The following is a 12500-nucleotide window of genomic DNA, read 5'->3' as shown; positions in this document are numbered from 1 at the left end:
AAGCATCAAACTCTGTCACTCCACACCTTGCTCACTGAACTTTAGCCCCAACTAGTCTCATTCAGGTTCTTCAAATACACGATGCTCTTCCTAGCTTTGTCTATGCTGTGCCTCTGTCTAGCATGTTCTTTGTTGTTTTAACCACCACTATTATCATTCTTAATTTACTAACTTTTACTTATCACTCAGTATCATCTCTCTCTCCCTCTTTCCTCATATGAAACCACTTTACATAATTGTAAATTATGTAAGGTATAATTGACATAAAGTAAATTGGCATAAATAATACACCTGTGAAATCATTATCACAATCATGATAACATATTCACCACCCCCAAAAGTGTTCTCCTGTCCCTTTGTAAGCCGTTCTTCCCACACCTCCCCACTTCAACTCCCATCTCCAGGCAATCACTAATTTGCTTTCTGTCACTACAGATTAGTTTGCAATTTCTAGAATTTTATATAAGTAGAATCATACAGTATATGCCCATTTTTGTCTTTTTTTTTAAACTCAGCATATCTATGTTGAGATTGATTCATGTGGTAGCATGTATCAGTAGCTCACTGTTTTTATTGCAGACTAGTATTTCATTGTACTCTCTTGTTTAGTCATTTATCTTTTGGTGGATTTGGGTCGCTTCCACTTTGAGGCTATTACAAAGAAAGCTGTAAAGAATATTCATGTGCAAGTTTTTGTGTGGATATACGTTTTCATTTCTTTTGACTAGGAGTGGATTGGTTGAGTCATGTGATAGTTATATATTTAATGTTTTAAGATACTGTCAATGTATAGGACAATGTATAGGACAATCTTCATAGTACTGAGTTTTCTGATCCAGTAACATAGCACATACACCACTTATTTAGGTCTTCTTTAATTTCTGTCAGCAATATTTTATAGTTTTCAGCATACAGGTTGGCACATTTTGGGGGTGGAGGGAAAGTCAGATTATCCCAGTTTGACACTATTGTAAGTACTGGTTTTTAAATGAGAATTTCTGATTGTTCAATTGTTCATTGTTAGTATTTAGAAATACAATTTATTTTTTTATATTAGTCTTGCATACTGTAACGTTGCTAAATTTAATTACTAGGTTTTTTTTTTTTTGGTAGATTCTGAAGAATTTTCTACATAGATAATCATGTTGTCTGTGAATAAAGACAGTTTTATTTCTTCCATGCCAGTCTGGGTGGCTCTTATTTCTTTTTATTACATGAACTAAAACCTTACTACATTGACTAGAACTTCAAGTACAGTGCTGAATGTGTCTTGTAAATGTGAGAGGGTAACAAACATATCTGTAGGCATATGAGTCCTCAGAAGTTTTGCCTCACAATACCTACAATACCTCACAATACCTTTTTGGAGAGAGAACTCAAATAATAATAGAAAGAAACATAGGAGATCCTACAAGAAATACTGAAAGTAATAGTGAACAAACAGCTTAATTAAGTTTACTACTCTCTTAAAAATACAAAAACAATAAAAAGAAAAAGTAAACGCATAAAAACTAAGTCAAATCAAAACCACAATGAAATACCATCTCACACCTGTTAGAATGGCTACTATTGACACAAGTAATAGCAAGTGTTGGAGAGGTTGTGGAGACAAAGGAACCCTTATACACTGCTGGTGGGAATGTACATTGGTACAGCCACTATGGAAAATCGTTTGGAGGTTCCTCAAAATAATTGAGAATAGACTTACATATGACCCAGCAATTCTTCTTCTGGGTATCTACCCAAAAAATTGGAAAACATTTATCTGTAAAGATATATGTACCGCTATGTTCACTGCAGCATTATACATGTTGACCAAGACATGGAAACAACTAAAGTGTCCTTCGATAGATATTAGATAAAGAAGATGTGGCACATATATACAATGGAATTTTACTCATCCCTAAGAAAAGATGAAATACTGCCATTTGTGACAATGTGGATGGATATTAAGATTATCATGCTAAGTGAAATGTCAGACAGAAAAAGTTGAGAACCATATGATTTCACTCATATGTGGGATATAAAACTGAAAGCAACAAATGAGCAAGACAAACAAACAAACAAAAACTCATAGACGCAGAGGGTAAGCAGGGAGGGCGGGAGGGTAAAGAGAGTCAAATATATGTGATGGAAGGAAATTTGACTTTGGGTGGTGAATACACTGTGCAATACTTGAAACCTATACAATTTTATTAACCAATTTCACCTCAGTAAATCTAATAATAATAATAATAATAATAATAATAATAAAAGACTAAAGGATTTCTGTGGTTTTGCAAAAAAAAAAAGGGAAAAAAATCAAGGCAATATCAAAAAATGATGAAGGTGAAGAGTAGTTTATAGAACCAAAAGGACATGAGATGGTATCTCACTGTGGTTTTTACACTCATTTCTCTAATGATTAGTGAGGTTGAGCATTTTTTCATATGTCTGTTGGCCATCTGTATGTCTTCTTTAGAAAAATGTCTCTTCATGTCCTCTGCCCATGGAGAGGGGGGTTATCACTTTGTGAGGGGTATACATGTCTAACTATTACATTGCTTTGTACACCTGAAACTAAAAAAAAAAAGACATGAGAGCACACATAAGTATTTGTTTCATTAGAAGAAAGCTACTGATAGCAATATATTAAATAAATCAATAGAGTTACATATAGGTAGCTTGCTGACACCTGGCATAGACCACTGATCCAGACCATGTACATATGAGAACTTCAATGCAGCTGGCTGGATGTCTTCTGTTTGCCTTTCTAGGTCTAATCTCTGCCTTCCTGAACCTGACCCAGCAGGCTCCTTTACCCTCTAGCTACTGGTCACTGACATACCAAGGGGAAGTGGATGGGAAGGAACCCACTCTTGGTGCAGGCTTTAAAGGAGGGCATTGGCAGGTAATATATTTTTAAAATAATAATACAAGATTTTTTTTCATCATTATACACTGGTAATTCTCAACAATGTCAGTGATAAAAATAGTCCTTCCCATCAGGGCAGGCTGGTCCTGTTATCACCCTTATTTGGTTGAGTTTGGCTAATGAGACATACTGGCAGGGGATATGAAAACAGGAGGAAGACGTTGGAGTCTTTATTCTGCTGGCTCTCTATTTGCTGGGTTGCGGTGGATTGGCTGAATCCTTTTAATGAAAGTCTCAACTCCTACTAAATAACTCCCTCATATAGCAATAAGTACTTTCTCTGTAATTTGATACTTGTCCCATTCCCAGTTGCCTCTCAGGCCCAGGGCTTGTAATGTTTCCCCATTGTTGCAAGTCTTTGCATCTTTCAGCATCTCTTCTTGGTTTCCCTTAGCCTTGCGCACATCTTTGTAAGGTTACTGAACCCTCTTCAATTGCCCCACTTGAGTGTGTCATTTATTTTTAGTTAGCCTCTGATAGAGTAACTAAATTACTGCCAAGGCTTAAATGTTCCAAAGGTGGCTTAAGACATTTGATAAGCTCAAAACATAGCCAGGATGTGTAGCACCTAATATTTTGCTTCTTTATGATCCTTATTTATAAGCTCTTATATGTGTAAAAGTGGCATAAATTATTAAAAATATGGGTTATTAGATATAAAATAGCCAAGATAATATACTCATTGACACTTCCTAGAAATCATAAACACAATTCCAAAATAGCTATTAAAGGAATGATTGGCTTAATTTGAGCCAATGTTAAAGCTAAGAAAGATAGCCAAAATATCTATAGTCTAGCAAGGAGACACTTATGCATAAAGAATAAAAAGCAAATTGGTATTCAGTCTACTTACAGGAAGTCCCTGTTTTCCTGGTAGGCCACCTTTTCCAGGGTTTCCTGAAATGCCATCTGCTCCATTGTATCCTTGCATGCCTTTTGGCCCAGGTAGGCCTGGAGGTCCCTTGGTAATTAAAAATTATTGCATTGGTAATTAAAAATTATTGGATTATAAATTATTGGATTATAGAGAGTTGCTGTAACAGTTGATTAAATGACAAATACCTGTATATTTATGGGGAGGAATGTTTACATTTTTAATACTCTGTCCAAGGATAAATTTTCTGTTTCCTGGGTTCTTTAATGGTTTACTCTTTGGATTCAACAGATCAGGCAGGTGACTGTCTTAAAAGTTCCCTAAACAAAAATGTCAAACTAATCAGCAATTTACTGAATGACCTTTTCAGCTTTAGTGTAATTCTCCGGTATTTCTCATTGTGCTCATTCTTTATCCAGCTGTAGAGAAAAGAACAGCTATATGCACCTGTCAGCTTAGGATACAGGTTGTCATTCACCATTTACAAAACCTCATATTACATTATTTTTCCAAAGGAACAAAATCATGGCTCTTTTTGTTGCCACTTTGAATTAGATAATTACATGACTGAGTAAAGGTCTAAACATTTTGTTTCTATCTTGGACAACTAGATTTTATCTGTAGGAATTTCATATGAATGCATTATAATTTATGTTCCTTTTTTCTACTTTCTGTGAACCAACACAGGCCTCCCAAAGCAGGCATCAGCCCTTGGCTAGTGGAGATGAGCAGGCAGTTTTTGCTAATAAGCCAATCGATACATATTTGCCTGGCCAGAGAAGGAAACTGATGGCAAAGATAAAATTATTTTTGTTCTATGATGAACAGGTTACAAAACTTTTTTGTAAGACTTTCCATTCTATTTACCAGGAACATGAGACATCGAATCTTTCAATTAAAATACAGCTCATGTCTTTTTATTCATGCCTGGAGATCTCTGACCTCTGTCACCAATCATTTAGTCATGATTCCAAGCTCTGTGTTTTTCAGTGGTTCACCATCAGAGAGAGTAGCATGAGTCCACAAACAGGGCTCCATAACACTGGAAAATATCATCCTTCAATGGCAGAGACTTACATTTAAACATTAAGCTTGGTTTTGAGCTAATGATCATATTTTGTTCCCTCTGTGTTCCAGCATGGGCTTAAATTTTTTTTGAGGACAATCTGATTTATCCAACACTTGTCATAATTGGCCCCAATCTTTTCTGCTTGCTAAAGTTGCCAATTCTATTCAGAAAAGCAAGAAAGATGAAAAGGGCTTTTTACTTACAGGAATCCCAGGTTTCCCTGAAGGACCAGGAGCTCCGTTTTTCCCGTTAGGACCCTAAAAAGGTAAAGCAGCGTTGTCAATTGATTGTAATAAACTTAATTAAATTGAAGGCATATAAAAGCCTGAGACTGGATGCTACAGAAGTACTCTTATTATGTGTGGCTCATTGACATTGACATTTAACTTTCCTGTGACTCATTTTCTTCAAATGAAACCGAGAGAATTTGATCAGATAATCCATGAATTTCCAGTGAGCTCCAAATTCTATGATTTAAGAATTTAAGAATTCTAAGAGGAAGCTGAATAGATTATTTATTAAGTCCCCTCTTTCAGGCAGGACCTTTGTTTTCTACTGAAAATGGCTAAGTGCTTCCTTAATTAATTCAGCACACATTTATTGAGTATTATGTATCAGGGAGTTTGTTATGTGCTGGGAATGCAAAGTCACAGTTCTTGATCACGAGGCACTTATAGTGTAGCGACAGACATGACCCAACAAACTTAAAATGTGCTATCTGGATGCATGGAGAAGAACATTTCCCACGGAACTGTCTGTTTTTCCATGTGTGAGATGTTTTAAATCATAATTGATTCAGCAGTCACTGCTCTGCCAGGATAGTTAGGAACTTTACCCTTGCATATCATGCCATTATTCTGATGATAGCCTAGAATTATTTTAAAAAGGAAAATGTGGAAAAAGGTGACCTAGTTAGGAGGAGGAGGAGGAGGAGAAAAAGAAGGAGGAGGAGGAAGAAAAAGAAGAAGCATATTGTCATTACCAGACACATTTCTCAGAAGTTATCAAAAGTTCTCACAAACAGGATAAATTCCACCAAAATGGGATGCTAAGCTATTCAAATCTGAAGATAAATTCTGCCAAATATTCAATTTGACAACAATAACAAAATAATTTCATAGGATATTACATCTTCTGAAAATAAGCTTAAACATTTTAAGAGGAAATAGTATATCTGTTATAGTCACAGAGAGAAAGGGCTTTTTATATAAGAGGTGAAAATCCAACTTTGTTAGAATTTGATAATGGGGTGATATACGGGTCAAGGGTTCTATTTCCAACTTTGAAAACTATTTTACTTGTCTTAAAAAGTTGCTAATGTGGTCTTTCTAAAGGTAAAGAAACCAGAAAATGGGACAGTGTAGTTGCAATTGGTTTAATTGACGTATATAAAATTTCTGGAACATATGATCCCTATAATATTATATATCTTTCAAAAGAAGTAAAATAAGTAAAGACTTTTAAATATTGAAACAAATTCTGATTTTAGGTATCTTAAATAGTACTAATTAAATAGTATATGAGTCATGATAATATTCAACTATGCTAACAGTGTGGTTTTTTCTTCATAATATTTTTTAATGTAAGGTAGTAATATCTGTTCTAGATTTTTGATTTTCAAAATAGACTTTTCCTTAGCTTATGAATTTCAAAACAGTCCTCTGAAAATCATAGTGAGTAATAGTTTAAGAATATAGTACTTTCAGATTATATTTTTTAAATATAAAAGCTTTCAAATATTAAAAGTCTATCTTTGATTATCAAAATCCAAAGTTATAAAGGATCCAATTCATTAAATCTATGCCATAAAGAACAGATTTAGAAAAATTATATTAATGTAAAAGAAAAATTTTCCTACCTAAGAAGCTATAAAGATCTTCAAATTGGAGAAAGGTCAGAAGAAAAGCAGTAGAGAAGCATGACTGTTTAATATTGCCAGGTTATCTTTGAGAAGAACCCTTTACTCTACCCTGCCATCAAGACTTGGGGTGGGTAGAAACAATAATACTCTCAGACAAGCTTGGGGATTTGGGTACAGAGGTGACGGCTAGAGAGACTAATGTCCCTATTGAGAAGTACACATAAGCTGCACTGAGTGTCAGCAACAGAGTAGAAATTTCTGTGTGAGAGGTCTAGGTCAATGAGCTTCAGAAAATCTGAATCCTGCAAGCACTCAGCATGGTGTGGGGAGCAGCAGAATTATTTCCATGTGGCCAAGAACAGAAGCATATAGCCCTAAGAAGCCTAAGGAGACTATATCTGAGATGAGAAAGTAGCGGTACATGCCAATGTGGATCAAAGAACTTCTGTCAGGAGAGTCGAAGTAGATGCCAAGGTAAATGGTGGGGGGGATGATGGCAACTGGGGGCCAAAAAGGTGCTGTAAATTTCAGTGGATGTTAGTATGAATACATGATGACTGAAAACCAAACTCACCTCCCAATCCCCTTCCCTACCATTGCCACCCAGAATGTAACTGCAAACTTAACGAGAGAGGGAATGGGGAAAACTCTAAATCAAATGCAAGATATTTGAGTGGATGGAGTCAAAGGTTCTTAACTGACAATTTCCACCAATTAGGTTTCTACCACCAGGTAGGATGGGCATTCAGGACAGATGTAGTGTTCCATTATAAAGAACATAAGCAAAGTTATACTTTTAGTATACCTAAATTTATGGTTTAAGGTTCAGATATGCTACATATGTATGTGAATGCTTTAATCCAAACATTCAAATAACAAAATAAAACTAGATTCATAAATCATCACAGTTAATTACATTTGTTGGGGATTATTTCAGAAAAGTCAAATATTGTGCACTAAAATCTACATTTATGGGTCCATCATCATGACAACTGGAATGTTATTCAGACTTGAGTGGAAAACAGGAAGTGGCTCCCAATAGAATAAGACTAAAGGAAAAGTGTGACTATGACAATTATTTTTAAAGTGTATTTTGCTAGTTGGAGGAGAACAATTGTGACAAAAACTATCCATTGAACACTCAAAGTGTTTAACAAATAACAAAACTATAATCTCTACTGTTTTTTATGTTCAATTAAGGAACAATTTTCTTATAATTATTGACATCTTAACTAAAAGGAAGTAAGCCATTTAGAAAAAAACAGTCTTAAAATGGAGGATTTAAATACATAAAGATCAACAAAGTGTAGAACATTGGTACTTTTTTGAATTTGTGCATTTCAAAAAGTTTGAATGTTATAACTAAATTAATAGCCAAACATTACTAAACATTAATCCTACGTAGAGGTCTATTTAGTTAGAAATTACAGACTGGGCCAAAGACAAAGAAAATATGTTGTCATATAAGGTGTTAGCAGATGATTGAGTTGGTATCATAAATAGGAAAAAAAAAAGTCACTGCAACCAATCCCCACAATTCAAATATAATAAAACTACAAGTATTCTACTTTCAAAACTTAACTTACTCACATTATTTTATTTAAATATAAGTACCTCATAAATCAACAGACTTTTCTGTTCATGTAATAGGAAAGGCAAATTAATTTTATATATAGTCTTCAGAGTGTATGAAAAATGGTGCTTTCTCTTTTATTCTGGCTAGCTTTGGAAAAAAGAATGGTCCATTTGAAATCAGATCCATTTAAAACAGCTTTCTGTTCATTGGGATTGTACCAGCTCATAGACTACTGGAGAAGGGAGTCTGATTCTTTGGTTAATGAACATTTTCAAATATGCCACAACAGTTCAAATCCTCGTTTTTTTTTTTTTTATTATTTAAATGAAGCTGAAGGATTGTTATTTCAATATTTTACTAGTTCTAACTTTGTTAGAGAGGATAGCGTTAAAATGTAAACATAGATTTAGAGAGTTAGGCAGAATTATACCCGCTCTCTCTCTCTTTTTTAAAACCAAGAAATGTCAATTTCCTAAAATCTGGAATTTTGTTTTAGGAAGAAAATAAAATTTTGGCTTGAGTCTAAGTCTTTGAAAGCCATTATAAGACAGTTCACTACATCTATGTTACATAAGTTTCAAAAAATGTAGTGGTTCTGCAGTTGGTTTTGACTTGCTCTAACTTTTTCTTTATAGTTGCCCACATTCTCATGTCTGAGGGCCCAACGAATGAATTAGTTGGTTAAGTAAAACTAATCAGGTTTCAAAGTAATAAGTCTTTTATATAATAATGAGAGTCAGGAAACTAAGTTTCTAGTGTCGGTTCTGTCGCTAACTAGTTCTGTGATTTTAGGAAACTCATAATCTCTCTGGGCCTTAAATTTCTTCATCTGAAAAATGATTAGCTGTCCACATGATTTTAAAGGGCCATTTCCAAATCTAAAAAACATTTAAAGCTTTGCAAAAACAAGATGACAGCAATTGGACAGGATCCATCTGGCCAATGAAGGTGTCCCTCAGTGAGTAATACTTAGTCAATGATTATCCTTGTAGCAATTATTACTATTTTAAATTCTAAGAGGCTTTTTAACATAACCTTGGACAGCAAGCAAGCCTTGACTAAAGTAGGAAAAGAACTAGTCCCCCTGGATGAGTCAGAGTTTAAACCATGGCTCCTCAGCACCTTTCACCTCTGATAACCAGGAAAAACTGACAATGTAGGCTGGAGATTCAGTTGTCTAGTAAGAATATTTGATTTTCATTAACATAATTTTAACTAATAAACATCAAAACATTTCTTCTTCCTGAGATATGTCAAAAAGGAAAGAGAAAACATTGAGAATATGAAAGTACTAATTGTAAAAGATTAGAAATTTCACAGTCAAATGTTGGGGAAACATTTGCATCTTTGGGCACAAGCTGCAAATATAAGTAATATACATAAAAGCAGTAGCAGTGTTGTAGGATCATAGTTTTGTCAGTAATCCCCCCATCCCCCACCAGAGCAGGAAACTACAGAATCCCTCATTATTATTCTTGTCCCGATTACCATCTCCATGCACTGTAAAAAGCAAACTGTTAACTATCCTGTGCTCACCTATGTAAAAGGAGTATCTGTCTCTCCAATTTACTTTTATCCAATCCCAGAGATTTCCCCACTTTGATTTCTAAGGAAGATCCCCTTAATCTTCCACCAATGAATTTCATGTAATCCTCCATCTTTGATTCTATGTATGAAATAAACGGCAAACCACCATTTTGTGGAGCATTTTTTCTATCCATTGAGATTTTGCTTCCTGGCATTTGTTGTCAGTTTGGCTCAAATAAGCTCTTATAAGCTTTCTCTTAGGCTGGATGTTTTTCCTCTACTTTTCTTAATGTGGATATTAAAAATTCTATAGCGAATGAGACAACAGCCTTTTTTCTCTGTATTTTTTTTTTTTGTTAAGACTTGCCTTCAATGGGATACTTTTATTTATTATTTTTAAGTTCTTATTTATTAAAGAACCTGACAGGGAGTCACTAGATAGATGCCAAGACTACTCATAATGGCTTCCAGGTGAGTTACCTCCAGGTGAGTAATATCAGATTCAACCCAATTTATTACCTGTTCCCACAAATGGGAAACACAATTATGGGTGAAGAATGCTTAACAAATTAGGAGAAACATGGTCTCAAACTCATCACTTTTTATCTATTCTCACCTAATTTATTATTAAAATACAGTATATTTTCTTAAGAATTTAAAATCAGAATGCCATGAAAAGCAGGGCAGCAAAGAACTGATGGTACAAATTACAAAGCCAGTTGTTACATAAAGTTGAGACAACATCTATCAGTATACAGGGAAAGAGATGATTAAATTCAGTCAGCCAACAGATTTTTAGTTTGTTTCATAACAAATAATTGATTTCTTACGGAAAAAAAAAATATTTTAAACCAATCATGAGATTGTGTCACACAAGCTATTTCTGTCCGTACCTTATTACAACAACTAAATAAGTGTGATTGATGTGTTTTCACTCTGCAGTGCTAATTCTAAGGCTTGTTGGTATTTCTACTTGAAACCCCAAGGAGACAATTAGTTTGGGACAACCTTAGGCAGTTTTCACAAAGTCAGAGTAGGCTGCGGGTAAAGGGGAATTTGGGTGGTAGTCAACTCACATAAAATAATCAATAATCATGTTTCAACACAATTACTGACAGATACCGTGTTTAGAAGCCTATAGTGATCCTTGCTCTGAAAGGATGAATGATCATATAAATTGCAATGAAGAGCAACTCCTTGTGCTACTGCTTTTTCAAGCCAATACATTTCAAATTGCCTTAAACTATTTCAACTTACTTCAGATCCTTTCTCTCCTTTTAGTCCTTGTTCGCCCTGGTTACCTGGCTCGCCCTATAGTGGGAACAAAAACAGAAATCACATATGAAGCAGAGACCAAATACAATGTATTAGTATTAATTTTTTTAAATGCTAGAATTACAAAGAATGCTTTTAAAACATACTGGAGGCCCTTGTTGTCCAGTGGCGCCTCTTGGTCCTGGTATACCCACATGACCCTAGGAATAGAACAGATTATATTATTAGAGTAATTAGAGACATATGACTTAGAAAATAGGGTAGTATTACTTAAAATGGTAGAAAAGTGTTTTAAAATTCAATTTCAAAATGATAGTGATTATGATTCTCTCTTGACAATAATATAGAACATAATAGCCACTGGATATTATGGTGATTAAGAAAGAGTGCAGAGTTTTGTTTAGTTTTGTTTTGTTTTTCCACGTAGATTTATGGAATGAATTAAACGGTGGCCTGCCAGAAGATGTCTACTATGTTTCCCTGAAAATAAGACCTTGCCGGACAATCATCTCTAATGCGTCTTTTGGAGCAAAAACCCAGTCTTATATTAATTTTTGCTCCAAAGGATGCATTAGAGCTGATTGTCTGGCTAGGTCTTATTTTTGGGGAAACACGGTATGGCCTAATCCCCAGAATTTGTGAATGTGATCTTATTTGGTAAAAGGGTCTTTGCAGATATCATTAAGGATCTTAAAAGGAGATTAACCTGGATTATCCATGTGGGCCTAAATCCACTGACAATTCTTTATAAGAGACACAGAGACAGACATGCACAAACAATGAAGGACAGTGAAAACAGACATGTGGAAACAGACATGTAGAGTAAGCATGTGAAAACAGACATAGAGACTGGAGTGATATAGCCACAAAAATTATTCTCAGCTACCAGAAACTGGGAAAAGTACGGAAGGATTCTATTCTAGAGCCTAGGAAGGAAGCAGGGCCCTGCTGACATCTTGATTTCCGATTACTGGTCTCTAGAACTGTGAGAAAACAAATTTATGTTGTTTTAAGCTACTCAGTTTGTGGTAAGTTGTTATGGCAGGCTCAGGAAACCAATATAGTAAATAACCAAAGTGTGGACAGAAAAGGGGCCACATGTTAAACCTGACAAGCTCAGGAGACTGAAAATAACCACCTAGGGTGATGTGGACATAAAAATTCCTAACTAAGGTGGGCCATGGCAGGAAGTCACATCTTAAATCTGTAGCTTCCTCGACAACAGTCAATCTTTACCCTGAGTGAGCCTGTCTACTTTCTTTTTGCATCTAGGTTAACATGCCCTTGGAATGTCAGTAATCCCTCCATCCCCCACTAGAGCAGGAAACTACAGAATCCCTCATTATTATTCTTGTCCCCTGATTACCATCTCCATGTGCTGTAAAAAGCAAACTGTTAACTATC

General features: G+C 35.0%; 1 protein-coding gene across 10 annotated transcripts in view; it reads right to left on the bottom strand.

Moving 5' to 3' along the window:
- Positions 1 to 12500, bottom strand: part of COL24A1 (collagen type XXIV alpha 1 chain) — a 308048-nt gene that overhangs the window by 56518 nt on the left and 239030 nt on the right. For all 10 annotated transcript variants that reach the window (XM_081056177.1, XM_081056184.1, XM_081056178.1 and 7 more), the window contains 4 exons: positions 11243 to 11296; positions 11079 to 11132; positions 5061 to 5114; positions 3768 to 3875 (listed from right to left, as the gene is read on the bottom strand). In XM_081056177.1, coding sequence (XP_080912303.1) covers positions 3768 to 3875; positions 5061 to 5114; positions 11079 to 11132; positions 11243 to 11296 — 270 coding nt within the window. The remainder of the gene's footprint in view (positions 1 to 3767; positions 3876 to 5060; positions 5115 to 11078; positions 11133 to 11242; positions 11297 to 12500) is intronic.

This window comes from Rhinolophus hipposideros (assembly GCF_964194185.1).
Source record: "Rhinolophus hipposideros genome assembly, chromosome: 8".
In the NCBI taxonomy this organism is placed as follows: Eukaryota; Metazoa; Chordata; class Mammalia; order Chiroptera; family Rhinolophidae; genus Rhinolophus; species Rhinolophus hipposideros.
This window is presented reverse-complemented; position numbering and strand designations above follow the sequence as displayed.